Source organism: Tupaia chinensis, unplaced genomic scaffold, assembly GCF_000334495.1.
Source record: "Tupaia chinensis unplaced genomic scaffold, TupChi_1.0 Scaffold000161_1, whole genome shotgun sequence".
NCBI lineage: Eukaryota > Metazoa > Chordata > Mammalia > Scandentia > Tupaiidae > Tupaia > Tupaia belangeri.
In genome coordinates this window covers 4077689-4102985 of record NW_006159632.1, presented here as the reverse complement: position 1 = coordinate 4102985, position 25297 = coordinate 4077689, and the positions used below count along the sequence as shown (strand labels likewise).

The 25297-nt window shown below is 54.0% G+C and overlaps 1 protein-coding gene across 3 annotated transcripts in view; it reads left to right on the top strand.

Moving 5' to 3' along the window:
- Positions 1-25297, top strand: part of DISC1 (DISC1 scaffold protein) — a 311563-nt gene that overhangs the window by 235896 nt on the left and 50370 nt on the right. For 2 of the 3 annotated variants that reach the window (XM_027770847.1, XM_027770846.1), the window contains exon 10: positions 19853-19913. In XM_027770847.1, the coding sequence (XP_027626648.1) occupies positions 19853-19913 (61 nt within the window). Of the gene's footprint in view, positions 1-19852; positions 19914-20363; positions 20528-25297 lie in introns of those variants that run through there. The other variant, XM_027770849.1, reaches the window with a different exon arrangement.

Below are 25297 nucleotides of genomic sequence, written 5' to 3'. Positions count from 1 at the left end.
GACGGGCAGTGTAGACGGGCGGGTAGATGGGCAGTGTAGACGGGCAGGTAGACGGGCAGTGTAGATGGACAGTGTAGACGGGCAGTGTAGACGGGCAGTGTAGACGGACAGTGTAGACGAACTCACTTCCAAGTGTTGGGTCCCTCTGGTCACGGACTTTAGAGAGCAGACCCGAGTTCCTTAGCACCTGTGGCTGGCTGAGTCCCCCTCACTGTGTCATCTCAGTTGGGGACGCAGTTCCCGGTCACTGCCCTGTCCAGGACACCCTCCCGCCCCCCTCCCCCATGCCCCATGGTGCCGTGCGCTCTGCTCCTTGAGCCCAGGAACTCTCTGTGCAGTTCTCCTGTGGTCGGTGTGCAGGCCGCCCCACGTGGGCATGCACTCTGCTTACGGAATTTTCTGGAGGGGTTTACCCTACCATCTCCCCAACATTCCTCTCTTGTGTTTCTGCAGTTAATTTAGAGAAAGTGCGTATTGAAGGTCTCTGAAGGACAGAAAGAGTTACGAGGTGACTCCTGCTCTCAGATATTAAAACCAGAGAGGGAGGCACATGCCCAGGCGTGGACGACGTGGTACTTAAAGAGAGGTCCTGCGCAGTTTCTCCGGATAGAACTTATTCCCATCAACGCTCAGGCACAAGGTTGGCGTCCCGCAGAGGTGCCCGCTGGTTGGACTCCGCAGAGGTCTGCAGCACTGGAGGCCGTGCCTGCCTGTGCTTGAAACGTGGAGCCTTTTGCAGAGTGACCTCGAGAAATGCTATTGTCCTCCCCCTTCCTCTCCTCTCAAGCCCCGCCCCCAACAAAATTCGGGACTCTTGTCCACAGGCCCTCTTGATCATGGTGCACGGCCTCAGAGCCAAAAGAACGCGTTTGCAGCCGGGTCTCAGGAGGTGGCTTCACCCCGCACGCTGCCAACAGCTAGTCTGCAGCGCGTTGTCATTTTCTCCAGGCTCGATGAGCCCTGGGGCCCCACGCTGCTGAGAGTGCACCCTCCATGCAAGCAAAGGCAGGCCCATTCCCGAGCACACCCCAGGAAGGTGCTCAGGGCAAGACACAGGCGGGCTTTGCAGACTGCCGTTAGCCAACCTGGGCCATGAAGCCCGGGGTGGCTCCAGGAGTTTAGGGGGCAGGGGTTTTAAAACTCCTTAAAGTCCAAGGGGCTTTTAGAGGCTTAAAAGGCCAGAATGAGAAGAAAGAAACATGTGAGGGTAATCCTGTTTTTCCCCGAGTCTGACAGACGAAGTTGTTTTAGAAGGGGCATTGCATGTTGTGTCTTGTTTTCGTTGTTCCTGGAAGGACAGCTACCTCCGACTCCCCCTCCATCAGGCCATACTGGAGAGCATTTGGCAAGGCCAGGGCTGCTCCTCACACCTGCCTGCTCACCTGGCGCTGGGACAGAAGAGCCACGTTGCCAGCGGCAGGCGGTGTGTGTGTGGGCAAGGGGCAGGCACACCCCTGATCATCCTGCCTACAGTGAGGGCTGCCCAGCCCCTCTGGGACCTGGTGCAAATAGGAATCGGAGGGCAATTAGACTCATACTGTCCACACCACTGAAAAGGGGATTTTTAAAAAAAGGCATTTTAGACATCCCCCTTATTGTTTTTCTGTAGTTTTTGAATTGGAGACCTCGCATAGCGTGTAATTTAACCCTTCCATTGTACAGATAAGAGATGAGAGGCTAGCGAAGTTCAGTGGTGGCTCAGGGTCACTCATACAAGGTGACTTCAAAAGCTTTGGAAAAATGGGACAGAAGCATGAGTTTACCTGGATGCAAAATTACGAAATCTATGCATGGTTATCTTTTTTTATTCTAAGAGATTTTTGCTATAGGGCACAGATGCTGTAGAGACAAAATGAGAGAGACAGCGAGAAATCACCCCTGGGGGGCGGACAGCCATGCCCCAGTCCCTTCTCTTCCAGTCTCCTCTCAGGATTTGGGCATGTGTGCATGTCACTTGGCATAAGTTTTAAGCCCCTGGGTCCAGGGCTTGAACTGCGGTCGACTACATGGGAGTTCAGCGAAGTAACCATTACACCACCTGCTGGTCCCACATGGTTATCTTAGCACACATTTCCCATAAGCTTTTGGAGGCTCTGGCAGAGCTCCTGGGCAGCCCATGGCAGTGGTGGTTGCCTGGCTTCTACCCAGTGCTCTTTTTGCCTTCGCATTTTCCATGGGTATGTATGCGCATGTATGTGCGTGTGTGTGTGCATGTGTGTGTGTGCATGCATGCACACTTGCATATGCCAGGCATCTCTCTAAGCACTCTGCATGTTTTAAGCATGTTCAACCTTCACCGTAACTCTGAGAATGGCCATCATCATTTTGATCCTCTGTGTTGACAGTGACTTTGGCACTGTACGATGAAGCCTGTCACTGGAGTCCCATGCCAGGAGGTGATGGTTATGCAAGCCAGGAGTGAGAGTCTCCAGGGCGGCACCATCATTCCCAAGGGGATAAAGTAAATAGCAACAAAAACAGCAAACAAATAAAATAGTGTTCCAAGATACACAAAGCCGGGGACCCATCAGCACAGAAGATGTGGAGGAGATGCAGGGACGCAGCCTCACTAGCTGCAGCTGTTTGGCTGAAGGACACGAAACGATGTCCTTTGCAGTGTGGACAGAGCAGGAGCGGCGTGCCAGCAATGGCTAGCGCAGCGTAGTTCTGGTTTCAGGGCTCCACTCATGAGGCTGGATGGAGGTCCGAAGGCAGGCCAGCATTTGTAATTCACTCCTAGACTCCCCCATCACCTTCCTGAGCCTCAACAATTACTTCAGGCTGGACAAATCACTTCCCTGCTGGTCGTTCTGTCTTGGGTACTTCTGAATATTTGTTTCTGAGACATGCCCTTGGACACCTACTTTGGGGAGTCCTGGCATCACGCTTTGTCTTGGGACAACCTGCAGGAGATTGAGGTATTAATTGACCAGAGTGGAGCCAGATCACTGCTTTAATGTCATTCTGGTTTCCTAGTGGTTCCCAAAATGAAAGAAGTCCTTTACAGTTGGGTCAGTCGCATTCAGAGCCCTCGACTCAGCCTGGGCTTGGGCTAGTTCAGAATCGTCCTGCTCTCAGGGGAAGCACGGGTGTGTCAGCACGGTTGCAGTTCTGAAGCATCTGTGTCATACACAGATCTGTAGGGTGCCCTGGGGACTGACTCATGACATATGACCCAGAAAGGGATTAGTTTCAAAGCTTTGACTTCACTTACCAGTTCCTGGCATGATCAATACATTCTTGTTAACTCAGTGAATGAATGAATGAATCAATCAAAGCCTGCTAAGTGTGTCTAGAGCACAGAATGTCTATGCTGTTCCAACACATGAAGACCTTACCATCCACTGAGGACCCACCGTATAGTTTTAATACCACCTGTGACTTTCCACCTGTGCCTATTGCTCATGACAATATGGCTCCAGACTATTTTTACCATGAGCTTTTTGCTCAGCATTGACACCTGGTGGCAGTGTCCCAAATTGCAAGCACAGTGCCTAGTATGAACCCAGTTTCAGGGCCATGGAACCACTGGATGTATGCAGGACAGTTGCCCTCTCAGGGAAGAAGTAGCCTTAAAAAGCAACCTACCAAGTGACAATGAGCCTCTTGTCTTTACTGGGAGCTATATAACCAGTACCACCTGATTCCATCTGAGAGGAAAGATAAAAGCTACCGATGGAGACTAAGACCACTGTTCATCTCACATTTGAGACTAGAGCTATCATGACAGGAATAGCAGTAATTTATTGAGCATCTGTTGAACTGCTCGTCCTTGTATGTTTGTGATTTCTACTCCTCATGCAACCTAACACGTAGTTATTATTATTTTTCATGGTTTACGTGTGGGGTAATGGATTTGAAGTTCAGTAATATGCTTGAGTTCCTAGCAGGGGCTGAATTTGAATGTTAATTTGCCTGACCTCAAGTGGCAGCCACGTTGTGAGGGCACGCTTGCATCACAGCCGGCATGTGTGGCATTTCTGGGCTGTGCCCGTGCTGCTGGCCTTGTTCCACCATCCCAGCTGCCTTTCTAGGAGCCACTCAGTATGCTCAGTGTTCGAAGCTCAGTGGGTAATGGAGGGCATGAAATAACCTGAAAATGAACAATAATGTATCTTGCATTGAATATTTATTTAGTATTTAAGCATTTTCAAGTCAGAATGTTCCTTCTTCAATCTGTGAAAAATCATATCATGTCCCTGATTCTCAACCCTGGAGAGCACACATTAAGGTGTGAAGTGGCTTTAGAAATTAAACCCTCTTGGGCCAGCAGGTGGCATGGAGATTAAGGCAGCTAGGTCCATGTGGCCAACTTGGCAATTCCTGCCCTGGATTTGGTGACTTGAAAATCGTACTAGGTGCACACATACCTAAAAGTCTGAGATAAGAATGGAGAAAAAGGGATTGTTGCAGCATGGCCATTCCCCCTGGGGGGTGATTTCTCACCTTCCCTCCCTGCCTGTCTTTCTCTGGTGAGTGCACACACACGATAGCAAACTAAGAGAAATTTGAAAATTAAAAAATAAAATAAATTAGACTCTCTTTATCCTCACATTAGAGACATCTACTGTAATAATATCTGGAATAGAGGCTAATGTCTCTGTACCACACCAATGTCACCATCACAATGAGGTTGAGGTGAAAAGGAGCCAATGACAATGGTAGCGAAGACCGTAGTTGACCATTATCATGGACTCGCTGCTTCCTGAACGTGGCATGGTCACTTGTGAGGGAAGTCCGGGTCATCTGGCTTTCAGATGAGACGGAAAGATGCTCATGAGCGTGTGCAAGCTTGGGGAACCTGGCTGGTCAGTTGCAGAGCTAACCCGGGTTGGCCTGAGTTCAAAGCCTTGCTCTTACTCACTGAGATCAGACTATCTTTCAATGGTAAGAAGAGCTTTGATTTCTTGCTTTGAAAGCAAAACCAAGCATGTAGCAAATAATAAGCCTAACGATTCTGCTGCACAAAATAAGTAATTCAGCCATTTATTTCTACCTCTAAACAGCCCTGGGTAAACAGCTGCCATTCTGACCATGATGCGCACCAACGTCTTCTCAAAACATTCATATTTTTATCCCCAGTTTTGTGGCATTTCGGTCTCTCTGATTTTTATAAGGAGATTTGTAAATTTCCAGAAAAAATATTCCCCAAGCTTATTTTAACCTGGCATCTTCATAAATTCAATATAGCTTGCAAATATACTGGTGAGGAGATTTGGTGTCTGGTATAGTTCGAGTCCCCTCCCCGCCTATTGTAATTTGGCAGGAGACAGTGGTGAGGGGTAGAAGGGTCTGAGAGGATGTGCTCGAGGCCCAGGGGAGTGCATTTTGTGGACACCTAGTGCTTTCTCTGAGGAGGAAGGGCTTCTCACTGGCCTAGTTCCCCCCAGGGCTGGCTGCTAAGCTTGTTGCCCATAGGTTGGTCTCAGCCTTCTTCTCCACACATGCAAATACGACAGAGTAGAGCAGTCTGTCCCTGGACCTCCTGGGAGTGTGAGCCCAGTCCCAAGGGATGGTGGCATCTCTGAGTGTTTGATATGCAAGTGACACCTATCAGGGGAAACCAAGCCTTTTGGAACAATGTTGGGTGGGCCCCTCCTCTTCCTTCAGCTCAGACTGTTTTTCTCAACAGCCTCCTTTACACAAAGGAAGTAGGGCCACAAAAGGAGGGGAAGAGAGGGAAAAGCCCTACCAAAATTCAGATGCTGAGTTTCCCAGAGCAGGAGGGATTAGAGGGGAGGCTGGGAACGTCTCATGCTGGCCTGTACCTATTGTCCTTCGCACGCGATGCAGGATTGCCCAAGGGTAACACCTTCAGAAGACGCCGTCAGAGCCCAGCCTTCTAAGGAAAGCCAGGCCACACCTTCCACAGGACTGCGTCCCTGCGTGTCACTGCAGCCATTTGGGCAGCAGCACAGGAGGGCATGTTCTTACATAGCGCTTGGGTTTGAAAGCTGACTCTTGCAGCACCTATAAGCATATTTAAAACTGTCCTTGAGAAGTCCTGAGGTCACCCGCAAGGCAACGCAGTCGAGGTGTTGTGTAGGTGGTCTTTTCAGTAATGAGCACGTGGCAGTGTACAGGCACACTAACACTTGGCGTGCACGTGCGAAGTAGGACAAGCCAGTCCTGACTGCAGAAGACACTCGCCCTGAGCACGTCTCTATGTGTACGTGACGTGGCTGCTCTTGCACAGGAACTTTTACAGCCTCTCTCTCTCCAGTACAGACATGGTTTCTATAACAGATCCTTCCTAATGGAATCGAAATGCAGAAGGGACCTGGCAGAACCGGCTCAGAGCTGCCCTGCCCTTTAAGGAGCTAAAAGCATGTGCCCGGGACTGGACGGCGGTGCAATGGTGATGCTCCATGAGGCTCACCACGTGGGGGGGGGGTCCCAGTTTGCATCTGGAGACCTCCCCAAGTGCACCAGGCACGTACTCAACCACAGTCCTGAGCCAGCTGGGCTGGGGGCGGATCGTGGGAATGTGCTCTCTTCCTCTGTCTGTCGGTCTCTCTTATTCGTGGAATAAATACATAAACTCTTTTTTTTTTTTTTTTTTTAAGTATGTCTACACTGAGGAAAGGTAGCTTTAGCCAAGGTCAGTGAGATCTGACCCTGAGACTCACTCTGGGCTGATCTCCAAATGTGCTGGTTCTTGCTCCTCAGCTTGGACCAGTGGGCCCACAGGTCGTGGGGCCGTTGTGCTTCTTCTGGGGCCATGGTCTGTGTGACCCAGCGCCCTCACTCTGCTGCGCTCTGTCCTGTCCCCTCCCAACACCTGGGCCCACCTGCCCAAGTCCCGACTCTGCTTCCCTTGCCGCGGGGTGAGTGCTTAGGTGGAAGTGCCCTGCTCAGGTGTCCTGGAGGTGGGACTGTCACCTGGCAGAGGGTGGCATGTCCTGTCCAGGAGTCAGCGAGGTGTTTCTGGGTACCGTGAGGCCACGAGCAACCGTGTACAGACCCTGTTCCTCCACGCCCCCTCCCCCCTTCCCCATGAAAACCAGCGAGATGACAGTATTATGTTCTTCAGTGGGAATAAAGTTTTCTGGATTTTTTTTAGAGAGATTTTTGCTATAGGGTGTGTGCACTTGGCAGAGAGACAGAGAGACAGAAAGCAAGAGATCAGCCCCTGGGAGGGGTGGCCATGCTGCAGTCCCTTCTTCTCTAATCTCCTCTTGGGCACACACACACACACACACACACATGTGCCAGGCATGAGCTTTAAGCCACTGGGTCTGGGACTCGAACTGTGGTCGACTATGTAGAAGTCCAGCAACGCAACCATTACGTCATCTGCTGGTCCCATGGGATGAAGTTCTTAATGTTGTCATGGGTGGAAGGCAGATGTCAAAGGAGTCGCATAATTATAATGTTGCGGGGAAAAATCCGGCAGAGAGCTGAGTCGTGGCACCGGCGTCACACGGAGGCTGACAAACCTGTCTCAGAAGCTCTGGGCACTGCAGTCCCCGTGTGACTTTGTGTAACGGGGCCGAGGTCACCACCCTCCGCTCTCTGAGCTCCCCGCCAGGGCGGGGAGCAAATGCAGGGCAGTTCAGGCACATGCTTGTCTGAGATTCAACAAAACGAGTATATTTCACCATCCCTTGAAACTAACTCCTTTTTAAACCTTAATGGGATTATACGTAGTAACGGGGCCTTTCTGGTGTTATCTGCAAAGTCAAAAATTGGGCTTACATGTTCTGTTTTTTCTTGTCTTTTTGGTCAAAGCAGTCACCGACCAACTCAGACAGAGTGTGTAATGTGTCCCTGTGATAAGGCGACGCCGCGCACTTATCTCTCAGTCCAGCGATAGGAGTCTCAGAAAGGAGCCCCCACAAGCCGCAAACACACAGCAGCGTGAGCGGAAATTACTCTTTAATCTGCGGCCTAGCAGGTCTGCCTTCCATTAAACCTGTCTGCCCATTTTATTATATAGTTGAGCCAGTTGTAAATGACTCACTGGGAAGGTGCATTTTATGATCTTGTTAGAAGAAATGGTTTCACTGGGATCATTTTAAGCCAATAATTTTATACCTACCTTCTAAATATCTAGGACATTAACTTATTAACCATTATGGTGTCAAGCCTAATGCATTTTAAATACTTAAAACAAATACCAGGAAACGGTGGGGATTGGAGGCTAGATTTTCAGTAGGCATTTAGTGCTTTCGGGTATCAGGGGATCGATCTCGGAGGACTTAGCAGGAAAGGCTCGCTTCGCGGCCAGCTCAGAACGGAGCTTAGTTTATCCTCCAGGAGGGGAAGGGGCACGCGGGAGGGAGGACGGCCGATTATTTCCAAGCCTCGTCTGACTGACAGGTTCTGGCACCCAGCCAGCGCGGCAGCTTTGAGCCGAGGGCTCTGCGGCTGGTCCTGTGTGGAGGGGGTCGACGCGGTGTGTGTAGGCTGTGGCTGGAGAGTACCTAAGAGGTCTCCGAGGGCAGGGGTGGCTCTGAGACCCACGGGGACAGGGCTTCCTCAGGGCAGGCAGGGGAGTGCCAGGGCCGGGAGCACAGCCTGGCAGGGCGTGGTGTGGAAGGGGAACTTGTGTGTGCGTTGAGTGAAGGCGGTTGTAGATCACTCAGGATCTCTTCCACGTTTCTTTCTTCCATGAGTGGGGGACGTGCAGGGCACCCTCCGCAGTGTGTCCATGATCCCCAGCCAGGCCTGGTCATCGCGTATGCACACCCGGCACACACAGGGAGGACTCGGGCACAGACCCGGGACCTTCCCACTGGTCCAGCAGTGCAGGGTGTCATTTACATCTCATTCATGGCAAACCCAGCCGTCCTCAGCCCTCTCAGCTGTGTCTGAGTCTAATGGCCTTGGGAAGGTGTCACCCTTCACTGGTGTCTGTGGACACCCCTGTCCCCGGGGCCTCTGCTTCCCTGACCTGTCTGTCACCTTCACTGGCCCCTCCTCTAGGCCCCTCTTTGGGAAAGGGGCTCCCTGGAACTCGGTCCCCACTCATCTCTTCTTTCTGGTCTCCATGCCCAAGGTGGGAGGCAGAACAATGGCCCAACCATGCTTTGATGCCTCTGCCTGAACCCCCAGAACTTGGGAAGGATTTTTGCCACTGGCCAAGGGGCTTTGCAGACATGACGAAGCTTGTGAAGCCTGTAGGGGAGGAGCTTCCTGGCCTGTCGGTCATGTGTGCCCACTGGAAGTTCAGGACTTGCTCAGACTGGACACAGATGGTAGGGGAGACAGGGGTGTGAAGCGGGCCATGCCCTGAGTGCCGGCCTCGGGGTGGAAGGAGGGGCCTGAGCAGGGAGTGCCAGTTGCCCTTGGAGGCTGACAGTGAGCAGAGATGGACCTCAGCCTTCAGGACGAGGAACTGGGGTCTGCCAACAGCCTGCAGGAGTGTGGCAGTGGGCTGGGCCCCAGAGTCCCCAGAAGGAGCGTGGTGCTGCGTAACCTGGACTTCACCTGTGGGATCTGAGATGGGCCAGTGGGGTGACCGTACTGGGCCCGCGATTTGCAGAACCGCAGGGTGAAAGAGCAGAATTATTTAACCTGAATTTGTGGCCACGTGTCACACGAGGGGAAACAAGGCCGCCTGTCTGGAATGGTCTCTCATGGCATCACTGTGAATGGGCAGAGTCCCTGGTCTCCACCTGGCTGTCTCCCACAGCCTCCACCACCTTCTGCAGGGCAGCGTGGCTTGGTGTCTTAGACGTGCTGAAAGGAGACCTCGTCTTCTCTCCTCCCCAAGGCTCCTCTGGTGCTCATGGCCAATCAGCCGAGCCAGACACCCGGGCCCAGCCGTGTTCATTCCTGGTCTACTCTCAGCCCGCTCACGGCTGCCGGTCTTGGTTGCAATGTCGCCACCTCTGGGCGTGCCGTTTACCACGTGTTTAGGCACAGTGCCGTTTACCACACGTTTACGGACTTCTTTGCCCGTCCGTCAGCCTAGTCTGTTTATTCACTCTGTGTAACAGGTAGTGTTAGAACCGTCCATGTCCAGCCCTGCTCGCGGCCTCTTACAGATGCCCGCCCCCAGCATGTGTCCCCGCGGGCCCTGCCTGGCAGAAGGGCGTCCAGCACTTGGCCACGCAGTGAGGAGCTGCGTGAGTGAACGGGCAACCTGACTCTCGGGCCTGCCGCTCTGTTCCCGTCTAGTCCATCCCACAAGCACGTTCCGACTCCAGCCTCCTGCATTACAGTTGCAGCTTTCAATCCGTCCTCGCGTGGCTACCCCCGTCCCTGCTCCAGTAGCCCCTGCACTGCGGGGGTGGCTCCGACGGGATGGCCGGAGCATGGCTGCGTCACTCTCCTCTGGAGGCCCTTGGCTTCTCTTTGTAGGAGACGCTCTCCCGTGGATGTGCCCTCTCTCCTGCAGGCCCTTTTTCGGTCTCTGCCTTCTACCCCACTCCCCTGTCAGCTTCTCTCCTTCCTTCCACTTTGATTTCCTGCGGTCCCGGCCATGTGCTCAGCTCCCCGGATGTGCCTCCCTCTGCTCTGTCCTCTTCGCTCATTCCAGAGTTCCAGCATAGCTGCTCCCACCCCCGCGCTGTCCCTGCAGACAGCGCCCCTAGCTGCCAGTCGTAGCCTTCCTGTGCCCCTCTGCATGTGGCCGAGGCCTCGCCCGCGCCATGCCCTCGCCAGTTCACGAGGCTCCCGCAGCCACCAGGCCTGGAGCGCGGAGCCTGCAGCACAGCGAGGGCACCAGCTGGCCGTCACAGGGCTCGGCTCACGCCTGCTGAGCCATGAATTGGTTTCCCGTGGCGTGGTGAGCCCGGCCGGGCGGTCTCGGCGCCAGCGGGGCACTTGTTCTGCCAGTATTGATTTGCAGCTGCAATTATATGTGTAAATGCATTTTCGCTGTGCTGCCCGAGGACCCAATTTTTGAAAATTAGATTTTAAATGTCGTATCCTCCTCACTTAGGACTTAGGCTTCTAGACGTTCAGTGCGTAATTTAAAATGAAAGGCATAGAAAATTGGGCTCATTTCGTTTACTCTACTTGAAACCCGTGTTAAGCTATTTTTAAACTCTCCTGGACCTTGTGCTCTTTGGGGTGTTTGAGAAGAAGGCAGGGGCAAGGGGAGGGAAGGGAGTGGGAGGGGAGAGGGAGGCAGGGGGGAGGCAGGAGGAGCGGCCTGTGGAAGGCCAGCAATGCCCTGCTGTCGCTTTGCTGCCATGCGTTCCCTGTCCATCAGCATGACCCCAAAGGCGACACGGAAAACGAGACTGCAGTGCTGCGTTACATTCTGTCACACTCCCGGCTGCAATGGGGGGGTGTCATGTAACCAGCTGTGCACCGTCACCGCGGCAGTCGGACGCCCTGGCGTTCTTCTGCTTTCTGGCCGACTCATTCCTCTAACTGCCATGCCCAGCTGATGGCTGGTGGGGAGCAGATGCAGATACAGGCACAAGCCGGGTGACCAGGCCCTGATCCACAAACACCCGCTCTCATAGACACCTGGGGACAGATGGGTGGAAGATCCCCTCTCCGTGGTCCTGACTCCGACTTTTCGGATAGGACCACAGGCACCCTTCGGATGATTCAGGTATGCCTGCCTCGGGCTGCGCTGCACACCTGGCCACGTCTGCAGTGGGGAGTGCCGAGACCCTGGCGGCCCGACGTCTTCCAGCCTGTGTGGGGCCTGCAGATGGTCCTCACACTCCCTAGAGTGCCAGCATGCCCACAGCCAGGGGCACATTCTTCCATGCACTGGGCTCCGATTTTCACAGGAGCGTTCACAAAGACTCCAGCAAGCATGTGTGGACGGCCCACTGTGGGCTGCTATCCTTTTGATACTTGGATTCTAAAGGGAGAGACAAGAAAATAAAAAACAGAAGAGTACAGTTGTCATAAGTGTCGCAGAGGCATGGAGCAAGCATCAGAACAGAGTGACAGAGAGAGCAGGCAGCCGCCCTGTGCTGGGCACAGCCCCGCGGGAGTGAGAGCGTCTCCTACAGTGACAGAGGTGGCCGGCAGCCTCGCTGTGCTGCAGTTCCTGCAGGGAGGGGTCATTTAAGCTGAGGCTTCAAGGACGAGAAGCTGCCCCACAGGGAGGAGGCAGGGAAGGGCGCTGGGCAAGCTGAGCACGTGCCTGCAGGCCTCGGGAGGGTCTGGATTTTATTCCGACCTGGGGAAACCAGTGTTGGGTGTGAGCGGGTTTTCAGGGCTCATTCTCCACTGGGAAGAGCAAGGAGTTGCAGGCTCTTTCTCTCCCTGCTCTTGCTGCCCAGCCTGGAGACGACAGCACCGACGGGTCAGCCCAGCCCAGAGGAGACAGCACCGACGGGTCAGCCCAGCCCAGAGGAGACAGCACCGACGGGTCAGCCCAGCCTGGAGGAGATGAAACCCATGGGTCAGCCAGAGTTCGACATCCGGGCCTTCCTACCCGCCAGCCCTGCTCCTCGTCGGGAACTCACGGAGGAGCGCCAGGGCGAGCATTCCAGTCCCCAACTCACCTTGTGCCATCCCCAGCAAAGCCTCCTTCCCTGGGCTCTCTGAGGCAGGTGCTGTCCGGCGTCTGGGAGCACCTGTCATCGCCCGGACTGTGGGAGACCAAGCACTGCGTTTCCTGTCAGCTGCTTTGCTAAGGTCGAAGTTCGGCTCCGTCATAACAGCGTGCTCCAAGCTGGAAGGGCTCACCTTTGCCTTTCCCCGTCCGTGGCTGTTGTAGGATCAGCCGTGGGCGCTGTGGCCGTTGCGAGGGCTCATCACCAGTGCCGGTGGGGCTGGCGTGGGGACGCCTGCCCGGGCGGGGACAGCGTGGTCTGTCAGGGAGGGTTAAAGTGCAGGGAGGGCCAGCTGGGGCGTGTGGCTGGAATGTCTGGATGCCACGTGGCTGACTGCACGGTCAGGGCCTGGGTCTAGTGGCTGGAGAGGCATGTCGAGGGTGTGTGTGCATGCCCCCAATCCTGAAAGGAACAGAGACAGGGGGTAGGGGACTGTGGGGTGACCATCTCCCACTGGGGGAGCTTCCTCACTCTCTCTCTCCGGCATGTGTACATGCTCTATAATGATTTTTTTTTTAAATGTAAGTTTTATTATGACTCAGGTATGGTGAAGCCAACAGACCAGGGGCTGACTATCATTGAAAAGGGGTTCGATGGGGCCAGCAGATGGCATAGCAGTTGTGTTGCTGGGCTCCCACATGGCCAACCGTGGGTCAGGTCCTGGACCTGGTGGCTTGAATATCACGCCGGGCACACGTGCATGCATACCTGAAATCCCAAGGGGAGAGTAGAGGAGAAGGAATCATGGCAGGGCCATCCCCCTTGGGGATTGATTTCCCTCTCACTGTCTCTGTCTCTCTCTTCCTGGAGAGCACACATGCCCTAACACAAAAACCTCTTTTTAAAAAAAAGAAAGGAAAAGATAGGACCAACAGGTGGCATGGTAGTTAAGGTGCTAGACATTCCCACATGGCTAACCACGGTTTGAGTCCTGCACCTGGTGGTTTGATTTCTCGCTCTCTCTGTCAAATTAAAAATAAATGAGTGAATAAATAGAATAAATAATTCTTTAAATAAAAAATAAAAGAAAAGATGGCTTGCTACTCCTTGAACCCAAGAAGTGGCATGCTCTGCTCTGCAGGCCACAGGGAAGTGCCGGGCTGGGTGGGAGGCAGGGAGCTGAGGAGTCAGAACCAGCTTCCTGGGGAGGCACACCCACATCGGCACTTCCCGCCCACCCTCCTTCCTGCGCCTGCACCCGCGGGCCTGGGAACACGCCGTGCTCTCGGAAGGCCAAGCTGGCCGAGGCTCGTGGGAGTCTGAGCTGTGGTCCAGGGACATTCGGGTGGGGATCCAGTGTCCTGGGTGCTAAGAGCATGGCTGGAATGGAAGGGCAGGTCACCTGGCCTGTGGGCCCTCCCTGTGGGTGGGGGAGTCTGGAGGGGCCCAGGGCAGGAGCCCCTCATGTTTTTATCTAGGGCTATCCTGGATGAAAGGGTTTTGGAGGACGAATCACTTGGGGCAGGGGCAAGAGCTGCATCCGGTAGTTTCCTAGGAACACCGTGGGGGGCACTGTCCATCCCACCTGGTGTGTGTGTGCCCAGGAAAAGCAGTCGTTCCTTTTTTTTCCTGTCAATTTTTAATTTTTTTAACTTTTAAATAATTATTGATTTAATTTTATTCATTCATTCATTTATTTTAATTTGTCCAGAGAGAGACACAGAGAAAGAGAGAGAGGGAAAGTGCCGAGTTGCCTGGTCTGGGACTCAAACCGTGGTCAGCCATGTGGGAGTGCCCAGCACCTTCACCGCTATGCCTCCTACTGGCCCCTTTATCTGTTAATTTTTTAATCGTATTTGTTTTGTCTCTCATGTAGTTCTCACTAGCGTGTGGGAGGAAAGAGATCTCTGTTTGTGTCTCATGGCAGAGTTCCTGGGTTGGCGTTTGGCCTTCCATGACATGTGGTGCCCAAGCCCCAAAGGCTCCGGCACGGTGGAGGGGCTGCGAGGGGTGGTGGTGAGTGCCAGGACAAGGACAGTGTGTGCGCCTGTGTGTGGTGGGAGGGGTGCCATTGGTGCTGGGTGGAGCCCGACGGACACTGTCTCCCAATGGGCAGTTGCTGGCGAGAAGATGGCTCTCCTGCTGCATTGTCGCTCTTGCTATATTGTCGCTTCTGCTGCGTCGTCGTTCCTGCTGCATAGTCCTTCCTGCTGCATCGTCGTTCCTGCTGCATTGTTGTTCCTGCTGCATTGTCGTTCCTGCTGCATCGTCGCTTCTGCTGCATTGTCGCTGAAGGTGGGGCAGAGCGGGCAAAGTGAAAAAGGGCCTGTTTTCCATGAAAAGGGGAGCGCGTGGCATGGAGAGGCCTGTGTGTAGAGGAGGCGGGAGCAGGTGGCGCTGGCAGGTCAGGCAGCTGGCGGTTAAAGCCCCACCATGCCTTGCCCGTCCTGCAGAATCCGCAGGGCGTTGGGAGCAGGCGGGATCTGGGCTGGCTGCTTGGCAACCTCCTGCACTCTGGAGGCACCTCCACCACGCAGGACATCCCGTCACCTGGGGCCTGGTCGCCTGACAGCAGTGGCGGTTTCTTGCCCCTGGGCATGTTCTGCGCCTCCTGCCAGCATTCTGGGAGCCTCCCAGAGGGGCGGCTGTCCTGCTTCCTAGCAGACGTGAGAAAAGCCCCGGCTTGGAGGGACTACTTCGTTCTTTCTGTGAGACAGAACTCCTTTGGTGAGACCCACTCACTATGCTTCATAACAACTGGGCAACAGTCCTGGATGTGTGCGAAACACAGGCCTGGGCATGCAGCCCAACGGTGGGCCGGCCTCACCTCTCACTCCGGGAATGGCTTCCCCGGCTCGGTCTCCTTACCCTCTCAAGGGATGTCGAGAGCTCCTGTGAGAACTGAACGCAACGTGACGTGCAAAGCTCCCTCCAGCGCCCCGCCTGCTCATGCTCTCCTTTGCTTAAGAAGCTTGAGTGAGGGACCAGCAGATGGCATAATGGCTATGTCGCTGAACTCCCACGTAGCCAACCGTGGTTCGAGTCCCTGACCTGGTGGCTTAAAACTCATGCCAGGCACATGTGCGTGAGTGCCCCAGATCCTGAGGAGAATGGAGAAGGGAGTGCTGTGGCCACCCCCGGAGATCATTTCTCACTTTGTCTCTCTTTCTCTCTCTGGTAAGTACCCGTGCCCTATAGCAAAAATCTCTCTCAAAAACAAAAACAAAAATCCCCAAAAACTCGAGTGAGAGTCTGGATTTTTTAGTTTTCTAACACAAATGTGACAGAGGGTGGTATTCTATCTAAAACGAGGTCCCGATTCCTCTCTGTGGCCTGCCTATCAGGGCAAGGGAGAGGGACGGTGCGGGCCATGTCTTGCGTGGGAGAGCAGGGAGAGGGGACTCGGAGAACAAGGCTGTGTTCCCCGAAGCACGCCACTGGGCAGGGCAAGTAAAAGCACTCAGCAATTTAACACGTGGTGAAGGAACCTCTGGCTGCAGCTCCTTCAGTTGCACGCGCTTGGAAGCCGGAGAGCCAGCCCGAGGCTTCCTGTCAGCAGGGTGCTGGGCAGAGGGCCTGTCTTTCCACGCAGGGAGACCTCTGGCGAGGGCGCACGAGGGCCGTGAAGCGAGGCTGCGGGACGGACAGTGCCAGCTTTCAGACCGGCTTTCCACACGGCCTTTTTTGCCGTTGGCGAGGGCTGACTTATTAGGGCTTTCGAGGGCCTCTCTGACTGCCTGTGGGGGCAGGTCAGGGCCGGGGAGTGGGAAGCTCTGTGTAGACTGGTGACAGGCTGGCAGGGGGTGGGAGCGTGCATACCCTCTGGCGGGCAGCGTGCACTCACCCCGTGCTAGCCGCCAGGCCTGGCAGGGTCACCTGCCCACTCCTCTGCCCCTTCCTCCTGCCCACTCTTCCCATCTAAGAGGAGCCATTCTAGGGACGTGGGTACTGAGACTGGTAAGTCTTTAGGATGAGGGGAACCACGGCCACACACCACCCCACAGGGCAAAGCTGTGGAAGCAGAGGTGTAAACACAGCTAAGGGGCGCCAGGTGTCGCCATGGTTACGGCCCTGCACTCCCATGTGGTCCACCATGGTCTGAACCCTAGACTGGGTGGCTTGAAAATCACATGTGTGTGTGTGCCCAAAATCCGGAGAGGGGAATGGAGAATGGGTTGCAGTGTGGCCATCCCCTGGGAGTGATTTCTCACTTCCCTCTCACTGTCTCTGTCTCTCCCCAGTGAGCACACGTGTCCTATGGCAAAAACCTTAAAAAAAAAAAAAAAGACAACAAGACATAGCTAAGAGTACGTGGTCTTCTTTCATGAACCACTGAGGCAAAGGAGCTAAAGTGGTTCCAAGGTGTCGTTCCCCTCTCTGCTCTTGGGCACCTCTGCTGACACGGCGTCACTATACACGCCATCCCAGGTCACCCAAGGACACGTCCACGCACATGTTCACGGTCACACTTAGAGCCCGCATCTTTTCCTTAGGGACCCCGGCCCCCTTTGGGTGGCACCACCTGCTCCACCAGGTAGCCACAGTGTGTCTTTTTCATTTATTTATTTAAAAAAATTTTTTTTTTTGGAGAGGTTTTCGCTATAGGATGCGTGCGCTCACCAGACAGACAGAGACAGAGAGACAGAAAGCGAGAAATCACCCCCGAGGGGGGATGGTCATGCTGCAATCTCTTCTCCTCCATTCTCCTCTCGGGATCTTGAGCATGCATGTACACGCGCCCGGCATGAGTTTTAAGCCACCGTGTCTGGGATGCGAACCGCGGTCGACTACTTGGGAGTCAAGCGACATAGCCATTACGCTAACTGCTGGTTCCCACCACAGTGTGTCTTCGTGAAGGGTTGGGGAATTATGGGAAAGGCAAAATAACATAATGCCAAGTGCCCAATGGTCTATGCGCCATGCTGTCTGGGATTAGCCACGCTTCCTCTGTGGCAGCTAGCGTGGATAATCCTTTCAGGGCTCTCACTCAGGCACTTCCTTTGGCCGTGGGTTTTTAACCCCCTCCAGCTGGACCAAATCTCCTTCCTCAGAACCCACAGGATGAGGGCCACTTTGCGTCTCTGTCGCTGATGGACTCGTTTCTGTTAGCCACCCAAGTGTGACCAGCTTTGTCGCCACGCCCGATTCTCTCAACCCAAGGACACGTAGTCGTCCCTGAGGCCCCACCCTGACAGTCTGGCTAGTGGAGCACCCAGGAGACACGGGGGACTGAGCGAGGGCCAGGGCAACCCCAAAGAGACTGCTTCCTGGTGGCTGTTGTGACTCCAGTAGGACCCACGTCTGACAGCCTCCCTTCTCTCTAAATCTTTTACTTTTTCGTCAGCCTCACGGGGAAAGAGGATTAGCAGCAGCGCCCTGACTGAGGGCCTGCAGCGAGGAGCCTGTCTCTGGTGACGGTGCGTCTGCGAGGCGCCAGCTCTGGGGGAGTACAACGCCAAGGCAAAAGCCTGGAGAGGACTGGACCGTGCTTAACTCAGAATTCTCTCCTGAGAATATTTATTTACTTACTGTACACTTAACATCCTACTGGAAAGAGCGAACCAATGTGCATACAAGCATTATAAAACTATGAACAATTTCTGAGCTTTGCATTAGAAATAATTAGATATTGCAGCCGCCTTTGCCTGTTCTCGCTTTCTCATCTGTCTGTCTGTCTTTACGTGTGCGTACGGGTCTGTTTACATGGCGTTAAATGGGTTCGATGCCAGCCGCAGGCATTTGCACGGCTGCCCTCTACAAAGCCAGCAGTGAGCCGTAACTTCGCAACCCTGACTCGTACAGCCCGGCCTTTGGTCTCTCCTGAGTCTTCTCTCTCGTCTCGTTGCTGCTGGAATTTCATGAGCATTCACTCAGCGTGCTCGCCGAGCCCCCGTTAGCTATTCTGTTACTTAAACTGAAGTCGTGGGTTCCGTAACTTTGGGCTTTGGCCCTCGCAGCCCCTCTGTTCAGCCCGACTGTGAGGTTGATTTCTTCCATGAGAGAGACCGAGCAAGAGGGAGGAAGATGAAGACACACTCAACACAGTCCTCTGCCGCAGTCCGCCTGGTTTTAGCCAGGCAGGGTCCCGGGCTTGTGTGTGCTTGCCTCATAGAGTGAGTCCTGGGGACACGAACTGGGGACCTCCGTGGGCCGGTGCAGAGGCGTTAGCTCTGTGCCACGGTCGGAGCCCCATACGCACTAGTATTAGTCAGCATGTAGATGAAGGGTTCAGGGTAGGACGTGACATGGAGGAAGTGCTCCGTAAGTGGTGGCTAAATTGATAGCGTGTATTTCTGCAGCCTGGACTCCCGCGTGGCTGATGGCGTGGTCTCCAAGGTGACCGCCAGTACCCGTCTATGACGAGGAGAGAGAGCCGCCTGCTTTGGGGGCTCGCTGGTGGTGTCCACCTCTTGCCCTTCAGTATGAAGCTTGACTCAGGCGGTCTTCTCCGAGCGGCCTTGCTCCACCCTGTCTCCGGGGCATGGCATGGGAGTCCGGGTTCCACACAGCTGACTCAGGCTTTTCCTCCCTCTTCCCCTCCATGCAGTTAATCTCCCCAAGCAGAGAGACAGAGAGAGAGAGGACAGCGAGAAAGCACTATCCCCCTGCCCAGGGGATGGCCCTGTCACAACCCCTTCTCCTCTGGGTTTTGGGCACACATGCACACGCTCCCATGGTGTTTTTCAAGATGCTGGGTCCAGGACTCAAGCCACGCAGTTGGCCGTGGGGGTTCCAGCCGCCTCCATCCGGTTGACCCTGACTTCCTGCTTTTTAAAATAGTGAAGAGCCTCTTTGATCTGTTGAGCCATAGCAGTCATTTGTCCTTCAACCTGGTGACCAGGAAGCACTGCCTTTCTCTCAGGTGGTGGCTGATCTTGTCACTCGTTGGAGGTGGAGCCTCGGCTTCTGCCGCCGGAGTGATGGCACGTTCCTGCCCGCGACTCGACAAAAGCATCTGTAGTCTGCTGTGTATCTGCGGCTCCTCTGGCTCACCTAGGGTGTGGCGTCTTTCTGCTGTGGACTTCTCCTTCCCCACGTCCTACTGGGCCGTCAGGGAAGTCCTGATGTGTTTTTCTACACAAACATGCGCCCGAATCTCTCGTCAACATCAGAGAAGAGCGTTATCAACAACGTCCTAATGAGGCTGGCGCTGAGGGATGGGGCAGGGAGGACAGGGCACATGTGACACGGGGCAGACCATCACCAAGCTGCCCTGGAAGACTAAAACGAGGGCCCCTCCCTGCTTCCCGCAGAGACCAGGGTCTCAGAACCCTGCCCAGCATGACCCCCAGGCAGCCACTCCGGGGATCGGGCTGCCTTCCAGACATAGCTTGGATCAGTGGCTTGACCACGGTCCTTTGGCTTTACGCTGAGTGGTGCTGGGTGTCGCTCAGTTCTGACTGCAGGTGCGCTCACTCTGGGCTTTCGTTTTGCAGGAACAAGTGTGAGGGAAAACACTGCGAAGTACATGGAAATGCTCGAGGGGACACTGTGCAGGTAAGAGAGACCAGACGCTGTGGCCCATCTCGGGTCTTTATTACAAATAGTGCAGCGAAGAAGCTCGTCAGTTTCTATAGTAAATTACCAAAGAGAAACACAAAGAAGGAGGCCTTTGACTTTGGTGAAAGGGGAAGCGGGGGCCTGCAGACATCCTCCCTCCCTAGTCCCCTCTTTGAAAGAGAGGAGGGGGTTTCCGAGTGCCGTGGGGAGACCTCAGGCGGTGCTCACGTTCCACAAGGAGACTCTTCTTTGGCATAAAAATTCAAAACTCATGTCTTGGTCTGATTTTCCTTTCTTTCAGTGTCTGAGGGGGTCTCGGATTTTGAGCCAGTTTATACACGGTCTGGGACAACACAGAAGGGCACGCCTTAGTTCTGTTTTGAATCCTGAATCAAAACCAGCGTGAAAATTCCTGGTTGCTTTTTTTTTTTTTTTAAACCCAATTAGGTATTCCGCTTTGAGAGCGTCAGGGAAGCGGCGGCATGTCAAGACGTCTCTGGGCTGTGTGGATGTGTACTTACGAGAATAAATCCCAGGCACCAGGACCTGCTCCTAATTAAGGAGACACGCACGGGAATGTGAATGTGCCCTGTCCCTGGGAGTCGTTCAGTTTTATGGAGACCATTTGCTACTATTCTGGAAATTGCTAAGGAACTCTTCAGCTAGGCTGTGCCTTAAGCCTCTGTCTGCTGGGTTAGTGCCATCAGCTAAACGTCTAAGAGGGAGCGCCGTGCTGGGGCTGTTCCTCCGGGAGAGGGGCTGCGGGGTTTGGTCTCGTGGTTGGGGAGCGCGCCCCACTGGTCATTCTGTCCCCACACCCCGGACGTGGGGAGGGGCTGTGATGAGGTGGGTGTGGAGGTGGGGTAGGAACACAGGCATCTGGCCAGGTGCTCTAACCGGGCTGCGGCCTCCTCTTCTCCCAAGGACCCTGAGGCAGTTTCCTGGCTACCTTTCTGCCCTCAGTGATGCCAGCATGGTGCTCATCCAGGGGCCTGAAGTCAGGTCCGCACCTCCCGTTGTAAGGGGACAAAACTGTGACTAAGGAAGTGAATTTATGCACCAGGGAGTTGCAGACCAGTCCACCCATTCCCCTGTACCGGCAAGGTACAAAACCCAGACAGCGGATAGGTCGGAGTGAGACACACAAGTTCCTCCTTGTCCTGGGACAAAAATGAGGAGGAGGCCAGGTGCCTGGTCCTGCCGTCAGGGGGCCATCACTCCTGGGGAGGCGTGCAGGGCAGGGTGGAGGTTTCCATTCCCCACGGGGAGCCGGCGGCATGTCAAGACGTCTCTGGGCTGTGTGGATGTGTACTTACGAGAATAAATCCCAGGCACCAGGACCTGCTCCTAATTAAGGAGACACGCACGGGAATGTGAATGTGCCCTGTCCCTGGGAGTCGTTCAGTTTTATGGAGACCATTTGCTACTATTCTGGAAATTGCTAAGGAACTCTTCAGCTAGGCTGTGCCTTAAGCCTCTGTCTGCTGGGTTAGTGCCATCAGCTAAACGTCTAAGAGGGAGCGCCGTGCTGGGGCTGTTCCTCCGGGAGAGGGGCTGCGGGGTTTGGTCTCGTGGTTGGGGAGCGCGCCCCACTGGTCATTCTGTCCCCACACCCCGGACGTGGGGAGGGGCTGTGATGAGGTGGGTGTGGAGGTGGGGTAGGAACACAGGCATCTGGCCAGGTGCTCTAACCGGGCTGCGGCCTCCTCTTCTCCCAAGGACCCTGAGGCAGTTTCCTGGCTACCTTTCTGCCCTCAGTGATGCCAGCATGGTGCTCATCCAGGGGCCTGAAGTCAGGTCCGCACCTCCCGTTGTAAGGGGACAAAACTGTGACTAAGGAAGTGAATTTATGCACCAGGGAGTTGCAGACCAGTCCACCCATTCCCCTGTACCGGCAAGGTACAAAACCCAGACAGCGGATAGGTCGGAGTGAGACACACAAGTTCCTCCTTGTCCTGGGACAAAAATGAGGAGGAGGCCAGGTGCCTGGTCCTGCCGTCAGGGGGCCATCACTCCTGGGGAGGCGTGCAGGGCAGGGTGGAGGTTTCCATTCCCCACGGGGAGCTTGACAGTTGGCGGCATGAGCAAAGCAGCAGAAACGAACGGACTCGGTCCGGGCCACTCTTAGATCCTGGCTTACTCACCAGGTGGCTTTGTGTTGCTTGAGCTGCTAAAATCTCACCAGTGTATGGGACGGGGCTGGCAGCACGTCCCCTCCCCATATCCACAGCGGGGCACCTGCAAAGAGTCATCGAGGTGTCGTTGCATCATTAGATAAGCGTTAGGCTCCATCTACTATGAGAGGCAAGGGCCCTCTGCAAGAGTCTGTGAAGTGAAGAGATGTTGGTTTCCCTGAGACTGGACGGGAAGACTGAGCGCCACGTCATCACTTTGGTTCTCTCGTGGCTCGGTTACGGGAACTCCAGCTACATCCTTAGCCGTGAGCACCACACTCGGCACCCCGCCTCTGCTAGGGTGCTGGGCAGCATTGCAGCTACGAGAGCATAGGTGTTCGAGAGGCGCCCGCTTAAATCGCGGCTCTACCACTATAAGCTACCTCAGCTCAGGGAAATGCTGTCCTGCAGTTTCTTCAGCTGTGAAGAAACTCCTGCCACCTTGATGATGCATGAGCCTCCTGCGTCCCCACTCCTGGCTGGGTGCTGTTTGCATCAGCCCTGTCTCTCTTATGTGCAGAGTCTCAGAGTCGTATTGGGAAATGCACCACCTTCTTTTCGTCCCTGCCTGCGAAGGGGTCCCTCCAGCTGGGCTGAAGCCTGTCCCTCCTGCTAGGTCTTGTCGAAGGGAAGCCCGTGGCAGTTTCTCCCGGGTCTGGCTCCTGTTTTGCCTTTGTCTCCTGCTGCCTCAAGACACTAGTTTTCCTTCTCTCTGTCCACCTCCTGTCTTGTCGCTTCGACTGGCTGCTCAGGGCTTGGGCCCCAGCACACGGACACCCGTGGCTTCCTCCGCTGGCTGAGACGTTTGCAGCATGAGCCCACCTCTCCCTTAGCCTCAGATGAACTGATCCCACATCCTGTACTGCAAGCCTTCATGAAAATGTTCCTCATTGGATTGGTCCAGTTTTAAACTTCGAACCTATGTTGTCTAATTTCCAGGAGAAACAATGATCTAAAACACCTTATTCGTTTGAAATGCAGACTGATAAAAACATGTAAAGCCTTTAATTCTTAAGTTCTATGCAATCATTTAATATATAATTGTCGATCATTTATATTTAATAAAGAAGATACATTTATTTTATCTCATAGTAGAATAATATAATAAAATAAGATAAAAGTATTTTAAATTCCTGCCAGAGGAAACTTAAGCATACATAAAATAATAATGCATAAACATTCATGCAAAAAAGTAATGCACAAAATATAACCTAATGGATGAATGAGAAGGAATACAGAAAGGAAGGACAAACAGGGGATGGAAAACACGGCTGGCACTGGGTGGGGCAGGCTCGCCACCATAGCAGTCTGCTATTCTAGACGCTAAATTCAGGAGCAGCTGACAAGTACATAAAAGACAGTTTACCAGGTAAAAAGTATACATGGTTTTCAATAAACCTACAGGTCTGCGTTAGCATTGCAATCCACTGTAATACCTTCCAGTCTTAAGAACTCTAGTAACGAGTTTTTACTCAGAAATAACTTTCTCCTGAAATGCTCACTTATGACAGAATTTGGTTTCCAGCCCATGTGATAGGTTTAGAAAGAGCGCCTGCAGCTCTGCCCAAGAGGCAGCAGCACTTAGGCTCGAACCCTGCCTCCCTCAGTAAGTACAGGCTTCCCTTTAGGGCAGAGAGAATGTGGCCGCCAGAACCCCCGACTCCCCACAGCTGGGCAGCTCTGCCCTCTGGGTCCGCTCTGCAGGAGTGGCAGGCGCAGCAGGCAACACACAGGGTCCCCTTCCTCTGAGGCTCCACTTTGCAGAGAAAGCACACCGAGCTAGTACCGGTCCCCAGGTTGACTCTCCCCTACCAGAAATGTCTGGGACCAGGATATTTCAGGCTTCGATTTTTTCTTCCAATTTTTGGAATATTTGCCTATATATATTTATTTATAATGGCTTGGGGATGGACCCAAGTCTAAACAGGAGACACATTTCTGTTTCAAATGCACTTTGAACATAGCCTGAAGGTAATATTTTGTATTGCAGTGTTTTGACTGCGGCCTGTCACATGAGGGCAAGTGAGTTTCCCAGTGACGCGTCCCGTCAGTGTCAGGAAGTCCGGGCTTTGGTGCATTTCGGACTTGTATGAGACACTTCGCCTGTACGGTGAAGCTCTGGAAGCTGCTGGCGGTGCTGACTAACACCCCCGTAGGCTCTGCAGTCAGGCTGGGGCCTTCATGCAGGGAGGCCTCATTACTAACCTCTCCCCCGGGGATTGTGGAAAACCTGGGCGTTTACATTTAAAATGCAGGCTGTGGGTCCAGTAGGCCAGCTTTGCGTGCGACCGCTTCTGAGCTGTGGGCCTGACTAGGTTAATATAGCTCAAGACTCCATTTTCTGTCACAAATTGGGATGGTAATAGAATAAGATAAAGAATGTTTCTTGCATATAAGAAGAGATTAGTAAAGTTACGAAAGCCCCCAAAATACCTAGGGAAAAACAGCTCTTCCTTTATAACCCAGAAGAGAATCTGAGGCAAGGAGAGAGGTTGGTGGCTCATGCCCTCAAGGACTCGCCGAACGCCCGGCATTTTTGCTGCCTGCCTTTTGGCCAGCTGGCGGCATTTCCCGCGGACGGTGCAAGGAAGAGAAATGAGGTGTTTGAGTCTCATTCATGGCTGTGACAGATGTAGAGCCTCCAGTGGTTCCTGACACCAAACGGCTGGGATCCTAGACCAGCCTAGCCCATTTTGCATTTTCTGAGGTTGGGAGGACCCTGAGCTCCCGGGCTCCTGGCACAGATGGGGTGGAGTCTGTGACTCACGGAGCCCCCAGACCCTCGTCTTGACCCTCTGTGGAGCTCAGAGTGGGATTGCCTTGGCCTCGGAATTGGCATTTTGAGGGGAAAGCAGATCCAGTGTGCTCCCTTCTCACCCGCTGAGTTCCTTAGAGGAAGAAAGATTGTTGCCCTACAGAAAGGGGAGGGGAGGGCGGAAGAGAAGACGGAGGCTGAGAAGGGAAGGGCCCTCCTAGTGCCCAGCCCTAATCCAGGGGCAGAGGGACCCACACCGGGAGTGGACCTGTGTGGGGGTATTGGTCACCTGCTGCCGCTTTCCTTGTCACTGACACTCGGACACTTAATTGGCCCGAACAAAGAAAAGAAAGATGGCCATGATTCCGTCTGATGGACAGGATAGTCAGGAGGTGGACTGCTGTGTAGAACAAGGTCTTTGGTGACAGTCACGTGGTGGTTTTTGCGGTTCA